This window comes from Pipistrellus hanaki (assembly GCF_964339955.1).
Source record: "Pipistrellus hanaki genome assembly, chromosome: 2".
NCBI lineage: Eukaryota > Metazoa > Chordata > Mammalia > Chiroptera > Vespertilionidae > Pipistrellus > Pipistrellus hanaki.
This window is the reverse complement of record NC_140504.1, coordinates 38,872,586-38,889,416: the sequence shown is the minus strand read 5'-3', so window position 1 is coordinate 38,889,416 and position 16,831 is coordinate 38,872,586. Positions and strand designations below refer to the sequence as shown.

The 16,831-nt window shown below is 46.3% G+C and overlaps 1 protein-coding gene across 3 annotated transcripts in view; it reads left to right on the top strand.

The window, feature by feature from the left end:
- Positions 1–16,831, top strand: part of ABCC5 (ATP binding cassette subfamily C member 5) — a 92,064-nt gene that overhangs the window by 19,298 nt on the left and 55,935 nt on the right. For 2 of the 3 annotated variants that reach the window (XM_084874179.1, XM_084874181.1), the window contains exons 3-7: positions 9,805–9,962; positions 10,142–10,297; positions 10,976–11,123; positions 15,903–16,136; positions 16,277–16,450. In XM_084874179.1, coding sequence (XP_084730305.1) covers positions 9,805–9,962; positions 10,142–10,297; positions 10,976–11,123; positions 15,903–16,136; positions 16,277–16,450 — 870 coding nt within the window. Of the gene's footprint in view, positions 1–9,804; positions 9,963–10,141; positions 10,298–10,975; positions 11,124–11,200; positions 15,139–15,902; positions 16,137–16,276; positions 16,451–16,831 lie in introns of those variants that run through there. The other variant, XM_084874182.1, reaches the window with a different exon arrangement.

Here is a 16,831-nt window from a genome sequence, read left to right as displayed (position 1 = left end):
TGTGAAACCTGGATATCAATTAATTCTTCTCCAGTCACTATTTACTCGTCCCCAAAATAGTCTCTGACTCACGTTTCTCTACCCTGTCGCGTTATTTGTGTCTTCCTATAGTATAGTTTGAACAAATTAAGTCTTTTCTTTTGGTTCATTTCTATTTTTAATTCATTCAACCTTAGAATTTTGATAACTCACTTTACAAAATGTTAATGAGGTAGAATAAGTTTATGTTTACCTTTACACAGACATCCTTTTTTTTTCCTGGCATGCTTGGCCAGGTAAGCTTTTTTAGGAAGGCTAGAGAGGAAGAGAAATTAGGCATCTAACCGAAGAGTTACAAGCAAGTCTGTACAGTTGCTGATGTTTTGTGCTTTGCTTGGTTCTGTTTTATGTTTAAATTCCAGTCTATAATGTATCTATCTTTTAGCTTCTGCTCATCTTTGGCTTAAAAACAATCAGAAGTACATTTTTGTAACTAAGTAAAAATAGTTCATTTACATCCTAGTGTTCCAAACATGAACTTGAGACTTTGACTCTGGAAACTACCATTTCCTTATAATGAGATTAGTTAGGAGAGTCAGAGAGTCATAGTTTACTTTCATCTGATCCTCACCCTGGGGAAGAGAGGAGGGCTGTCTGAAAGGGTGCATGTGAGGTCATTGTGTACAGTCATGATTTGTTTGCTTATCTTTTTCTTTTAAAGGCACATAACGTAATGATTAGGAGCCTCAGCTGAGGAGCCTGGGTTCACATCCCTGCTGTTATTTAACACGTGTGCCTCAGTGTCCTCGCTGTACAATGGGGGTAATAATAGTACCTGCCTCATAGGGTCATTACGAGGATTAAGTGAGTTAGTATCTGTAAAGCATTGAAAAACAATGCCTGGCACATAGTAAAGGCCGTGCTAGTTTGTTATAAATTAACTGTCATCTTCGAGGAGGCAGTTTACAGATTCATGATAGTCATGAGCTCTGGCAATAAACAATGAAGTTGCTCTTGTGGTGGGGTCTCAGGTATTCACCAGAGTTCATCAGGCCCAAACCACCCAAGATTTGGCCTTGTGTAGGGAGAGCTCTGCATAGAGACGGTAGCACCAGTCGAGTGTCCAAGAGGAAATGGCCCCGCCTCAGAGCCACACAACTCAGTCTCGCTTTCCTGGAGAGACCTTCAAGAGAGTATGTACCAAGGGCCCAAGCTGCATAGCCAGCTGACGGCTCTGTAGGGGCCACTAGGAGTTGGGAAAGTGGGACTGGTAGATCTCCCCTGTGGGGCTGCACTGGTTTGGTGCTTGCGGAGGGAGGGATGGCCCCTGCCCGGAGCCTGTATACAACTCAGTCTCTGAGGGCTCTGAATTCATCCTCAAGAGCCCTCCAAGAACCGAAACCGGTTTGGCTCAGTGGTGGATAGAGCATTGGCCTGCGGACTGAAAGGTCCCGGGTTCAATTCCGGTCAAGGGCATGTACCTTGGTTGTGGGCATGTTAAGGCAAAGATGAGCAAAAGCTAAAAGATAGATACAAAAATGTACTTCTGATTGTTTTTAAGGCAAAGCTGAGCAGAAGCTAAAAGATAGATACAAAAAAAAAAAAAAAGCCCTCCAAGAAAATCTACACGGTGGACCCCGGAAGCTGATTCCTTCGCAGGGTGTGAGCTCAGCAGGGTGGTGACAGTGGTTGGGAGTATGGGCTAATGCCATATGGAGGGGAGTGCTCAACTCAGGTAAGATGGAGTGTATGGAAGAGAAACTTAGCACAGGGACCCTGGCAGCTGCCCCTTCAGCTCTTTCCCTGGAGCCACCCAACCCAGTCTGTCCTCCAGAATGCCAGTCCACTCCAATCCATCCTCCCTCTGCTGGAGCCCAGGGTGAGTGGCCACAAGGGAGATTCTGCGCATTGGCCCTTTAAGAGGGCGCCTGGGTTTCAAGCAGACTCGTCTCTTCCCGAGAATCCTTGCTGGTTTTCACAGCCAGATGTTTGTGGGCTTCTTTCTGGCTCTGGTGCTCTAGTCTGGGAGCCCGGCATGGAGTTGAGATCCCACGCTCCTCACAAGGACCTTTGCAGCTCAGATATCCCTCTGGATTTTTAGCTGCCACATGTGGGGGTGGGGCCAGCCCTTTCTATCTCTCTGCCCTCCTATAAATTTCTATGTGGTCTTTTGTAAATTAAAAAAAATTTTTTTTAATACATTTTATTGATTTTTTTACAGGGAGGAAGGGAGAGGGACAGAAAGTAAGAAACATCGATGAGAGAGAAACATTGATCAGCTGCCTCCCACACACTCCCAACTGGGGATGTGCCCACAATCAAAGTACATGTCCTGGGACCCTTGAGTCCGCAGGGCAACACTCTATCCACTGAGCCAACCTGGTTAGGACTCTTTTGTAAATTCTTGGTTATAAGACTTATGTTCAGTCTTCAGTTGGTTATTCAGGTTGATAGTTCTATATTTTAGCTGTGATTCTAGTTTGGACCTGGGCGGAGGTCAGTGTAACTTCTACCTTACTCTGCCGCCATCTTGGATCTCCAAGCTAAGCACTTTTTAGAAAATATATATATTTTTTTTTTTAATTGAATTTTAGAATTATAGAGAGAGGGAGAGAAAGGGGGAGGAGGGAGAGAGAGAAGGAGAGGAACATCACTGATGAGAGAGAATCATTGATTGGCTGCCTCTTGCATGGCCCACATTGGGGATCAAGCCCACAACCCAGGCATGTGCCCTGACTGGGAATCAAAGGCGTTTATAGGTGGACACCCAACCACCGAGCTTTTGAATTTGGCATTTTCCAATACAGGAAGTGATTTACTACCCAGGAGATGGCAGAACATGGCCTTGTTATATAGAGTCAAAGAAACAAACTTATGCAATAAGAGGACTTCATCGTTAAGTTTGTTCACTTTTTGTTCATGAGGTTTTTGTTTGTTTTTATGGCTATTAGTAGTCTTTATTTTACTTTTGTAATTTGTTTTTTTCAGAAGAATGTACCAAAAATGCTTTATCTCCCCCTCATAATGTGTTTGTGTTGTTTATCTCTTACATATATTCACTCACCACAAACCTCAGAGCCGGGAGCCCCATGTGGGAGCTGGCCCTTCAGTCTCCCTGCTTCCCCAGCTGCCTCTTCAGGCTCCACCTAGAACCCCTGGCCTGCCTTCGGACAGGTCCTGGAGAGCGGGTTTCTGCTTCAGGCACTAGAGCCTCTGGCCTGGGGTAGGGGCACAGCTCCTAGATAACCACTGAGGTTTCTCGCAAGAAACAGGCCGGGGGGCCCGGTTGGAGCGTCGTTCCGTACACCAGAAGGTAGCAGGTTCGATTCTGGGTCAGAGCACATACTCAGGTTATGGATTTGATCCCTGGTTGGAGTTGGGGTGCGTGTGGGAAGCAGCCAATCGAAGTTTCACACTCATGTTGATGTTTCTCTCCTCCCTTCCTCTATAAAATCAACAAAAGCATTTCCTCAAGTGAGGAGGATGGATGGATGGATGGATAGATAAGTAGATAGATAAATAGATAGATAGATTGATTGCCTTTAAAAAAAAGAAAGAAACTGGATGCTTTGGAGCCTGGAGAACTCTGCTCCAGAGTTCACGTGCCATCGTTGTGTGTGTTGGGATGGGCTCGGGCCATCCAGGTGTTATCCAAGTGGGGTCCACTGAGTTTCTTTCACTGTGTTCTGGTGGGTTTGATTTCCTTAGCAGTTGGGCTCCCAAGATCTTGGCTTGGTTTGCAAGTCAGGCTTGGGTGTGTGGGGATGATTCTGGAAGGATGAGCTGGGCCAGCCGCTCATTGCTGGTAGATAGGCCGAGTTAGGTTTTTCACAACAGGAGATGCAGGCAGGGCAGGGCTGAGCATGACGCAGCCCTTGGGAAGAGAGGGTGAAGGAGCAGAGGAGCCCATTGGCCTGCCCTTCGGCCCCAGAGTGAAGGAAAGGTGGACTCTGCACTGTATCTGAGAGCAGGACGAGAGCAGGAAGGGAGGAGAGGCCACCTGGGAGCCAGGCTGTGGAGACAGCTGGTGGTGAGGGCTCAGGTACTTCACAGGAGCCCTGGGCCAGGTGTGATCCCCTGGCGGGTTTCCATCTGCAGTGCCCAGGCTGGCAGAGCCACTACAGGGCGTTTGTAGCCAGAGACCCCGAGTCCTTCCCATTGGTGCCCAGGCTCCCACCTGCCTCCATCTGTAGTTGATGTTCTAATACTTGCGGTTTTATGTTAAACGCCCACTCTCTCACCAGCAAGATAAGTAATGTGGCATCTGAAGGGGGTTTATGTGCATCTGTGCCTGGGATGTCTCTAGGGGGGAAGTACCTAAGAAATCTGGGCAGATAGATGTCCCCTTGCCTTGTGACAAAATTTTACACTTAAAAATGGCAAATTGTATGTTATATATATTTTGCCCCAATAAAAAAAAAGCCATTTAATTCAGCCATTCGGTAGCTTCCACCCAACTTCCAATTAGAAACGATTAATTTGCAGTGTAATCCTATATATAAAAGCCAGTTGGCGGGGGGCGGGGCCTGCGAGCAGGCGGCACCAAGCCAGCCAAGGCAGGTGCCAGTGGGCAGAGAGAGGCGACCAGGCGCTACCTTGCCCTCCCTCCCCCTCCCCCCCATCACCCACGGGCGGCCTCCCACAGAGGTTTACTCAGCTCTGCCGCACTGGCCTTTCTACTTTTATATTCCGGTTCAACCACAGCATTTATGAGATGGGGCGTGGGGAGCAAGTGCCCTTTCTGCTGGACACGGACTTGAATGCGGGTCGCATGTATGTCCCCAGGTCACCAGCAGAGTCGCCAGCAGATGATGGGCTGGCCCAGGAACTGGCTCTTCCTCCCGGTGCCCTGTGCCCTCCCCACCCCCTTCCTCCTCGGGGGCCCGAGACCCTGACCGCAAAGCAGCTCTCTAAGGTCCCTCTCCCTGGCCAGCCCCGCCCCCCCCCCCCCCCACACACACACACACACCTCCCATCGGCCTGTCAGGGACCCTGACAGGAGGGAGGAGGGAGCCCAATTCCTCCTGGCCAGAATATGTCTGAAGCCCAAATGATATATGTAAATTCGATTTATTTGGCAAAATAATAGCTAAAATTCATGTCATTGAATTTCAGAAACACGGACTGCCTCATGCTCATATATTATTGATACTAAATAGTGAGTCCAAATTACAAACGGAAGATGACATTGACTGTATAGTTAAGGCAGAAATTCCGGGTGTAGAACAGTGTCCTTGACTTTATGGTACATGGGCTATGTTGAATACAAAATCCACATAGTTCATGTATGGAAAATGGAAAATGTTCAAAGGGATATCCGAAAGAATTTCAAAATGCGACCATTGGAAATATTGGTCGATATCCCAAATACAAACGAAGATCTGGTAGCACCATGTCTATTAGAAATAAAGTTGTCGCCGAAACCAGTTTGGCTCAGTGGTAGAGCGTCGGTCTGTGGACTGAAGGGTTCCAGGTTCGGTTCCGGTCAAGGGCATGTACCTTGGTTGCGGGCACATCCCCAGGAGGGGGCGTGCAAGAGGCAGCTGACCGATGATTCTCTCTCATTGATGTTTCTAACTATCCCTCTCTCTTCCTCTCTGTAAAAATTCAATAAAAATATATTAAAAAAAGAAATAAAGTTGTCAATAACACTTGGATTGTCCCTTATAACCCATATTTGTGCCTTAAATGTAACTGTCATATGAGGGTTGAAATCTGTGCATCAATTAAAAGTGTCAAATATTTATTTAAATACTTCTATAAAGGGCACGATTGTGCAGATATTCAAATTTCTGAAAAAAATATCAATCATGACGAAGTACAGGACTTCATTGACTCCAGGTATGGGAGCGCTCCTGAGGCTGTTAGGAGACTTTTTGCAATGCGAATGCATGACCAATCTCATGCAATCACAAGATTAGCTGTTCATTTGCCAAACGATCAGAATTTGTATTTTCATACCGATGATTTTGCCAAAGTATAGGTTGGGCTAAAAGGCATAACTCAACTTTGATGGCTTGGTTCATATTGAATAGAGAAGATTCCGACGTGCGTGATTATTATTATTGGGAGATTCCACAACATTATGTGTTTAATAATTCCCATGGAGAAAAATGCCAAAAGGGTGAGAATAAAAGATTAGGTAGACTGTGAGCTTTAAAGAACCAGGACAATATTACCTTAGACTTTTGCTTCTGCATGTAAAAGGTGTGGTAAGTTTTGCTGACCTGCGAACTGTAGGAGGTGTAACTTATACATTTCGTGAAGCTGCTAGACATCGAGGATTATTAATCGACGACACTGTCTGGAAAGATACAATACAATTGATGATGCGATCATCCTTAATATGCCCAAACAACTACAATAACTTTTTTTTTTTTGCATATATATTGTGTTTGAATGTCTTTCTGATGCAGACAAATTATGGGATCAGAATAAATTTCATTTTATTGAAGATTTTTGTTGGAAATTACACCGAAGAGAAGGTGTCTGTATGAACTATGAAATGCATGCCCTTGATGAAATTCAAGAGGTATTCACATTGCATGGAATGAAATGTTCACATTTCAAACGTTCGGACTATCCTTTATTAATGAGTACAGATACATGTGATGAATCGTACAAACGACAACAGGCAAAGGTTTTGATAAATTCTCTGAATGATGAACAGTTGGCAGCCTTTCAGACTATAACTTCAGCCATCGAAGATCAAACTGTACACCCCTAATGCTTTTTCTTGGATGGTCCAGGTGGTAGTAGAAAAACATACCTTTATAAAGTTTTAAAGCATTATTTTAGGTCGTGGTGGTACTTTTTTACCCATAGTGCCTATAGGAATTGCTGCTAATTTACTTCTTGGTGGAAGAACCTTTCATTCTCAATATAAATTACCAATTCCATTAAATGAAACTTCAATTTCTAGACTCAATATAGCGAGTAAAGTTGCTAAAACCATTAAAAAGGCCCAACTTCTCATTATTGATGAATGCACTATATGGCATCCAGTCATGCTATAAACACCATTGCTAGATTATTAAGAACAATTATGAATTTGAATGTTACATTTGGTTGGAAAGTTCTTCTCGGAGGAGATTTTCGACAGCGTCTCAGTGTTGTACTTGTTATGTAGTACAAACAAGTATAAAATACTGTCATGTTTAGGGATGTTTCAGAAAGTTGTCTCTTTTTAAAATATATATATATATTTTATTGATTTTTTACAGAGAGGAAGGGGGAGAGATAGAGAGCTAGAAACGTCGATGAGAGAGAAATATCGACCAGCTGCCTCTTGCACACCTCCCACCGGGGATGTGCCCGCAACCAATGTACATGCCCTTGACCGGAATCGAACCCAGGACCCTTCAGTCCGCAGACCGACGCTCTATCGCTGAGCCAAACTGGTTTCGGCAGAAAGTTGTCTCTTAAAACAAATATGAGATCAGAGGATTCTGCTTATAGTGAATAGTTACTAAAACTTGTGCCTACTCTACATATTTCTAGTTTCCACTTTCATATATTAGGAGGTGTTTTTTTTTGTCTGTTTTTTGGTAAATGATGGATCCTCCCTTCCCCCAACTGGTGGGCGGAATAACAGAAAATATGACATAACCTGCAGCCCGGAAATACCTGAGTGCCTAACCATGTACCTTATATGGACTATACATTAAACCACCAATCAGCACCTGCCAAATGCCCTAAGCCCGTGGTTGGCAAACTGCGGCTCGAGAGCCACATGCTCTTTGGCCCCTTGAGTGTGGCTCTTCCACAAAAATACCACGGCCTGGGCGAGTCTATTTTGAAGAAGTGGCGTTAGAAGAAGTTTAAGTTAAAAAAAAGTTGACTCTCAATAGAAATTCCAATCATTGTCCTGTTGATATTTGGCTCTGTTGACTAATGAGTTTGCCGACCACTGGCCTAAGCCCTTGTTCCTAAGTACCTCAGTGCCTAACTATATACCTTATATAGACCATACATTAAGCCACCAGTCAGCACCCACCGAGTACCCTAAGCCCATTCCTTCCCATTCCTCCCCTCAGAAGGAGTGCGCACCTCTGCACTGGTTGCTGCTCTCCCTTTGTGAGACAGCCCTGCAGGTCTTTCCTCTAATAAAGCCTGTGTCACCTGGTTTTCGGCTCCCGACTGATCTTTCAGTAAAATATATTTTTAAAATCGATTTCAGAGAGGAAGGAAGAGGGAGAGATAGAAACATCAGTGATGATAGAGAATCATTGATTGGCTGCCTCCTGCATGCCCCACTCTGGGGATTGAGCCCACAACCCAGGCATGTGCCCTGACTGGGAATCAAACCATGACCTCCTGGTTCATAGGTCGCCACTCAACCACTGAGTCACACCGTGGGTGGTATGTTTGCATTTTTAGTGTAACCTTCTTTTTTATCAATCCAGTGTTTTCTTTTCTTCACCTTGTGGTTATGGGCAGCCAAAAAACACACCTTTGTGATACTTGAATCTCATCAGCCTTTATTAGTTCATAATTAGGTACCATAGTCCCTACCCACTAAATAAGTGTTCGCCTTATGCCTAAGGACTTGGTAGAGCAATTAATTCTTATCTTGGTGTTGACTCATTTGTCATTGTGTTGTTACTTTCTTGAGATTGATCTGCCTTGCCTTTGACAAAGGAAAAAATGTGCTTTCCCTTTGCCTGGGCTGTGCAGTTTCCTGATCCTAAGCAGCAGCACCTCGCCTGTCAATCAGAGCTATTGTACCTGAGGAACAATCCACTGAGGCGCCCACGCCTGTGATCCCTGGCTCTTCCAGTTCAGCTAATATTTGGCCTCTGTTCTGTGTGGAAAGGAGGTGGGAGTGTAACAACACTTCATGTAAAGCGCAGTGTGTTAGGTGCTGCAGCCCTTAGCCCTCGATCTGGGGAGATATTTGTGGCGATGTGAGAAAAGGATGATGTACTTAGAATCCTCTCTTGAGGGGAAAAATGCTCCGTTTCCGGAACAGGAAGGCATGTGTTTTTTTGTTCCTTTTAGAGAAAATGGGGCTAGATTCTTGGCCCACCCTCTTCTGCCGCAGTCAGACATTGAATTTCATGCATTTCTGTTCACCTGATTAATGGATATTTATAAGTTTTATAGCAAATATGTGTAACTTTGTATTTCACCTCCTGGGACCCTCGGCTTCACGCTGCAGGAATTTGGGGACGGAGCTCGATCATCAGCTGTGCAGCCAGGGCGGAAACCCTGTCCTGCTCTCCCTGTTGCTGATAAGAGGGGAGGACAGGTGGCACGTCTATGTTTTCTTCCTGCATGATGGGAATGCCTCATTGGGGGTGATCTTTAATTTTTTTGTCATAGAAAATGGGCAAAAGAATTTGCTGTTATTAGTGAAGTGATTGTCTCTCATCCCATACTGGGAAATGAAAGATAAAGCATTCTGGTGGCAAACATATAAATTTTAGAACGTACAACACAAAGAGTGAATTCTAATGTAAACTCTGGGCTTCCGTTCAGAGTAATTGTGTCAGTAGTACATGAGCCACGCTAATGTAAGGTATTTCTGACGGGAAATGGATGGGAAGGAGAGAGGGCAGATGACACGGTACATGGGAAAACTCTGTACTTTCTGCTCAATGTTTCCGAACCTAAGAGTGCTCAGAAAAATAAAATGAAGTCTATTCGTTTAGAAGCTTTAGGTATCTGGTTTTTAATGCTCCTGAACAGGTACGTACATACCATACAAGATGTTTAACCCACTGACCTTTGGAATGTCCCAGTCGAGATGAACCTGGCTTGCAGTTTGATCTGTTATGTTTCCATGCTCTGTCTGATGTCTTCTCTCCCTGTCTGCTCAAACAGTTGGAATGCCAAGATGCCTTTGAGGCTGCAGCCCGAGCTGAGGGCCTTTCCCTGGATGCCTGCACGCGTTCTCAGTTCAGATTCCTGGATGAGGAGCATCCCAAGGGGAAGTACCATCACAGCTTAAGTGCTCTGAAGCCCATTCGGACCACTTCCAAGTAAGAGGTTCTCCCGGTGACGTCTCCGTGAAGCCCCAAAAGCAGTGGGCGGAGAGGAGACCACCCGGGGAGCCCCTCTTTCAGCCCGGAGCTCTGTTTTACCAAACAGCGTATTGTAAGTGCCGGCTGGCCTCGCGGTGTGTGTTAACGGTTTTGTGCTTTGGGTTTTCTCTCCGTAGATACCAGCACCCAGTGGACAATGCTGGGTTCTTCTCCTACATGACTTTTAACTGGCTTACTCCTCTGGCCCGCCTGGCCCACAAGAAGGGAGAGCTCTCCATGGAGAACGTGTGGCCTTTGTCCAAGTACGAGTCTTCTGAGGTGAACACCAGAAGGTAGGCGTCTCTGGTCCAGCCCGGTGACCCACATACTGGATGCGTAGGGCCTGAGCTAGGGGTGCGGGTCCAGCAGTGCGAAGTCCGCAGCTCTGTCCTTTTAAGATCGGGGCTAGGGGGTGGAGGGAGGGCAGCTGGGATGACTTCCTCTTTGCTCTTCTGCTTTATCTCCTATTTGACCTTTAATCCTGTTTTAACCACAGGCTTTCTCTCTCTCTCTCAGCCCTGCTTCTCTTCCTGAGTCTACAGGGAGATTATGTTGCTGCCTTGTGACAGAGTACATTTTTATGGTAGCTGATTGTCATGATTAAAATCTAGTTTACAACTCTCCATCTTACCACAGGGTCCTTCAGGAAGGGTTAGGGGATCCTTGAGAAAGGAAGTTCTTACCCACCAACAGAGGCTATGCAGGGATAATCTTTCTGGGTGGAAGGAACGACTTTTGTTCTCATCTGTATTTTCTGTGTCCTGAGAGGCTCCCTGTGCAGGGTAGATATGTAGGCACCCAGGAAGGGCATTTTCCCCCCCAGAAGGTGAAGGCTAAGTGCATAATTTGGAAAGGAAAGACTCTTGTGAGTGGTGTCAAAGCCCGGAGACAGAAAGCGATGGCAGGAGGGAAGCTAGGGCGTGTACGTTCCCTGGGGAGATGTGTAACAGAGGACATGTGCCCTTGTTAAGACTAGAGAGACTGTGGCAAGAAGAGCTGAATGAAGTTGGGCCAGAAGCTGCCTCCCTCCGAAGGGTTGTGTGGACCTTCTGCCGCACCAGGCTCATCATCTCCATCGTGTGCCTGATGATCACGCAGCTGGCTGCCTTCAGTGGACCAGTAAGTTCTGACCATCCTTTCCGACAGCGTCCAGGGGCCCGGCCGCGGCCAGCTCTAACACCCTTGTTCCGTTGCAGGGGTTGTGCTCACCTTCAGGCTAGTTAGCAGCCTTAGAGATGCCTCCAGGTTTAAGGAAAGGGAACACATTGACTTTGGAGTGAGTGGCTTGTCAGCAGCTGGAAGGACATGAGGGCCGCGTGGCCAGATGAGAAACGGAACTGGCTTGCTGTCCTGGGGCGGAGGGGAAACCGAATGAGTCTGGCTCCGCACAGGACTGTGCTCCTCTGCTGTGTGTGGACATGAAATGACAGTCTCGGTTTGGGAAGGTGTGTCTCTCAGTGCTGTGTGTGGGCGAGAGCAGCCTGTGTGGCGTAGGCTGTTGAGCTAGTGCCGGTGACACACCGAACACCTGGAGGCAGGGTTGTCACATGTTTAATGGTTCTGTAGCACATGAGTCCTGAAGAAACGAAAGGGCTGTTGAGGTTTCTAGAGTGTAACCTGGAGTCCATGCTCAGTCTGGTCTGTATTGTACACTGTGCGGCAAATGTTGGGGTGGCAACCGTGGTTTTTTCCTAGTGTGTACCGAAGCAGAGTAGGTAAGAGTGACGGTCACCCGTCTTCTGGACACCTGTTTCTTACACCTGCTGTGCTGCCTTACACTTGAGCCTTTGATTAAATCTATTCTCTACATATTTGCCTTGAGGCATCGGAGCAGTAGTGCTACTATACTGTGCATTTCCCATGTGTGGGTAAGCTGGAGGTCATGGGTTGGGTAAGTACGTGCCTAAGATGCATTGTGATTAGGTAAAGCTAATTTACAGTTTTCCTGCTTTAAAAAAAAAAAAAAAAAAAAAAAATGTTTGATGCCTTTAAAAAAAAAAAGTTTTGACCTCTTTTCTGAAGCAAAAAACACACTCCTTTTCTGGTATTTGGTTTCTCCGTTTATTGACCAACTAACACATTTTTTGTGTAAGTTTTAAGTAAGAGGGACTGTGTAACTGAATACTACGTTATCGACCAGAATGGCAAACGTTTTCGTAGGGCCATCTTCCCCCAAGAAGAGCTTCTGTCATTGTTTCACTACAGGGCTGGTGGCTGCTCTGATCCTTCATAGAATTCTTTCCACTGGGTAGCACGCTCCGCAGGCTTTATCGATTCCATTTGGCCAATGCAAGAACTTCTTTGGTTCCTCTCACCAAAAAAAACTATTATTCCTTGGATGGTTGGAATTTCCACTTTTTACTTGGGGAAAAAAAATTACCTATGCATGTTCACTTTGGGGGCCTACCGTCATTCCCTTGAGCATCTGAGCATTCCTTCATCTCTTTCAAAGCACAGCTCACTGAAACACTCATCTTTAGTAAATTCTCCTGGGTGCCAGGGAGAGCTGGGCGAGTCTTCCTTAAATAGGAAAAAAGCAGCATGCTTTTTCTCTCTCTACCCTTAGGGAAGAGCACCGTAAGGCCTGTATTAGTTCGTGGGATTCATCCTAGAACAGTTGAGAAAGCAATGGTCCCTCTCTCATTGACAAAAAGATTTAAAATTGTAAGCAATGCAAACTTTTTTTTTTTTTTTTTTTTAGCTCCAATTCTAATAACTTTTTCAATTGGAAATTGAAGAAACAGGCTGGCTTTGAGATTAGTACCAACCACGCTTAAATCCTTTTGAGGAACATCTGTTTTAGATTTTTGCACATTTGCTAATATGGCACAACTTTCCAACTGGCTTAGTCTGTTCTTACAGAAATCTGCATAAGAACTCTCTCCCCAAATATGGCATATTTCTCATCTCCCCTCGGGGGCCTCACTGCCCCTTGCTGGCTTATGCAAAGCAGGTGAAACACAATCAAGTTATTGCATTTTGTTTTTAAACTGCTGGCCAGCCAGGGCCGCCCATCTGTGATCAAGGTGATCCAAGGATTCAGTGATGCCCATGGAGCAGCACTCTGTGCAGGGTGTGTCAAAGGGTTGCCATAACGTTAATGAATCTATAAGGACATGGCCCCCACCTAAGATGAGGGGCCAAATGGCTGAATTTACAGAGCTGATTTGTGTGGCCTTCTTGGATTAAGAGCTTAAAAGACCAGGCCTGACCTATGACGTGTATGCAGAGAATTAGCACCCTCCCTGTAGATCTGCAAGAGAAGGCCACCTCCTGCAGAGCTATCTCTTGGTGAATGCTAACTCAGCTCAAGGGCCCTTTGGGGAAAGGACGGTGAAAAGCCTCTAGAGAGGTAAGTTTTCCACCCTTCCGACCTCTCTCCAGCTGCAGCTTGCTTGGTGCTGTCAGAATCTGGATTTGGGGGAGTATCTCTGTAGTGGAACCAGTGATAGAAGCTGTTCTTTAGAATTTTCAGGATTGGCTGTATTCTGCGGTCAGAATGAGAGAGTCAAGCTGGGCAGAATCTCTCGCCAAGAGTTCAGGTAAGGTAATGTTTATTCACTGGGAATGTTTTCCACAGCCAGACAGCTCTGCTGACAGTCTCACATTTTCTCCCAGTTTGTTTAATTTACATGATAAATCTGTAACTTTTTTAAACATAATTTTGGATTTGCCATGAAAAACTTTTTTTTTTCTTCCTTTATTCCATACAAAATGGTTTGGAATGTAACTGTTTTTAAAAAACCTTATTGTTGGAAATGCTTTAACCTGCTCTGCTGTTTCCTCTCCTCCCCTCCCCCTTTGAAAGCGTGGCATAGTGTAAGCACTCATTATGTCTTTTACCTTCCCTGGCTCCTCCCCCGTGGGAGGTAGTTACGCTATTACCGGTGCTGAAAAATGGCACCCAAAAGGTATGGGAAAGAAAGAACCCCAAACTACAACCTGCTGTCTTTTCACGCCTTCCTTTGGAGACTGTTCCTTCGGGTGCCGAGGTGTGTGAGAAAATGCTTTACTGCATCGCCATCTTGCTGAGTTGCTTCACATGAGGAAAATGGGGTTCTGACCGAGCCACTCAGCGACTCAGTTCCACATTTTGGATTGCATAACTGGAAAAGAAGCCAATCTTCTTGCTAGTAAACCAAAAGACCAGCTGTATGCAGTGGTGACCCACACCATGGATATAAACCTAAAAATGAGGGAGGGGGAAGGTGGAATACGATAGTTCTTACAATCTGAAATCTCCTACTTATTAAATCAGGTTATTTACTGAGACTTGACGTAAATCTGGTTGGTGGGGATCTCTTAGGATCTAGCGGACATCTGGTATTAGTTTCCTCTCAGGAAAAACGAGAAATGCCAATTAACCCAGAGAGAGCCTGGGTTCTGGGGTCAGCGTTAGCTTCTCAGGACAGCTGTGCCTGGCCTCCGTTTTTGTCTGTCGTTCAGAGCTGGTTTCCAGCGTGAGCCCCCTTTGCTGGGAGGATCTGGGTAGGCGGGTGGCTGGGTTTCTTGTTCATTTCCCCCCCCCCCGTCCTTCTGGGTGGGGGATTGGTTTGGCTTTCTTTTGTTGTGGCCTTGTTTCGTTTCATTTTGGGCAAGATCAGTTTTTAGCTGCAAGGATTTGAAAAGACTGAAGGATGCTACCCGTTTTTCCTCCAGGCCTAGATTTTTGTATTCTGTCCTGAGCAGAACTCATTCCTCATAGCCTAGCGAACCAGCAGTGTCAGTGGTTTTACGCAGTGTTACGTCTTTGGGGAGGTTGGGGCTTTGTTTTGTTTTAATTCTCTTTCCTTAGCAGCAAGGTCTTTATTCCTGGAGAATCTACTCCACTGCAGACTCCCCACAGCGTCAGGAGCACTGACCGATTAAGTGCTGCCAGCTTGACGTACTGCTCCGGACTCTGGAAACAGATGATGGCTCTATTCTGTGTTTCCACTGCGTGCGGCTGAAACAGCGGCCAGTGGCCAGATGACCTGTTAGATGGCTAGCCTTGTATACCTCGACTCTGTATGTTCTCATGTATGTTACCGCAATGCTCCTCCTGTTGTACAGTGTCTGTGAGATGCTCTTTGAAGATGGTACTTTTTTTTTTTTTTTTTTTTTTCCTTTTTCAATAAAAGTACATTACCTCCCACTTCCTGGTATTTAATCCTGTTGCCGAATGTGCCTTGTGTGAGTGTGTGCTCCGGCGTTGCAGGACCTCAGAGCTGGAGGTGGCGCTCGGTGGTCCTTGGGGGCTGGCTGCCTTCCTCCCTGCAGGTGGTGTTAGACATGTGCTACCTGAGGTAACATGTTTTTGTTTTCGGGAGGGAGCGGGGAGCGGGGCGGGCCCGCGGGAGGGTCTCTGGATTTGTGAAAGTCTGCTCTGTTTGCTCCCTTCTGTGCCATTAAACTGCGGATGTTTATTTTCAGGAATGTTTTGCAAATGCACTTCTCACTCCTCCCCAGTCCAACTGTAGGTACACTGTTCCTTTTTATCAAATAAGCACGTTTGGAACGATTTCTCCCCCCGACCCCTCCCAACAAAGGTCTTAATTTCATTTTAAGAAATGTATCAATGTGTGGAGCTGCTGGAATAAGGTCAAATATCTACTTTTTTACTGACTGTGTGTTTAGAATTAATTTCAGCTCATGGACAGGTTTATGTTACATTAGAAAGAGTAACAGTTGTGGTGGTGGAAGAACTTTTCGAGTTAGAACTCCCTCCTGCCAGGCGCCCTGAGGAACTGACTGCAGGCAGGGCGCCAGCGATGTTCGGTCCTCGCAGGAGGCGTTTCCCTGCTTAGGCGCTGGCCACTGAACAACGGACTGCCTCCTCTTTCTAACTTAACATAAAGCTGTGGCGCTGTGTGAGGGTGCCGCGCCCATGCTGACAGCGGTGTGTGTTTCTCCCTGTAGGCCTTCATAGTGAAACAACTCTTGGAGTACTCCCAGGGCACAGATTCTAACCTCACATACAGCTTGCTCTTAGTCCTGAGCTTCCTCCTGATAGAGATCGTGCGCTCCTGGTCACTTGCAATGTGTTGGGCACTGAATTACCGAACCGCCGCCCGCTTGCGGGGGGCCATCCTCACCATGGCCTTTAAGAAGATCCTCAAGTTAAAGAGCATTAAAGAGAAGTCCGTGGGCGAGGTGAGTGAGGGTTCTTGGCTTCGGGGCAGAGAGAAAGCTCCCTGCTTGAGCTGTTCTGTTCCTTTAGGTCCCCTACTTTGTCCTGTATCCTCCTCCCGAGACAAGAAGGCCGGCCGCTCACTGCTCTCCGTGTCTCCTAGCTCATCAACCTGTGCTCTAACGACGGGCAGAGGATGTTTGAGGCCGCCGCCATGGGCACCCTGCTGGCCGGAGGACCCGTTGTTGCCATCTTGGGCATGATTTATAGTGTAAATATTCTGGGACCGACAGGCTTCCTGGGATCAGCCGTTTTTATCCTCTTTTATCCAGCAATGGTGAGTAAGCCTCCTTGCTGTATTTTGGCAGCATCTTGTTAGATAAGTTACTTCCACTGGGTTATGTCTAGTAGGTACCACTGAAGTTTCACATTATCTCATTGGAAATTTCCTCAAAGCTGGCCCTACGTTGGAAAATTTTAGAAGGAGCTAGACATTGCTCAGTCCACGCAGGCAGAATCTGGACTTGAGAGGAAGTAAGGTATCGCTTGAATAGGAGCCTCATTAGCGGTGGCTCCCAGGGAGATTTTAAAACAGAGAGGATCTGAGTGAAGGAGAAAGCCAGCAAGTGCACCCTGCCCCCAGGAGACACAAGAGTGTTTGCGTCACTCGGTCTCACGTTGGTACTGATAGGGTCCTCCTTCTTCCGTTTGACAGCAC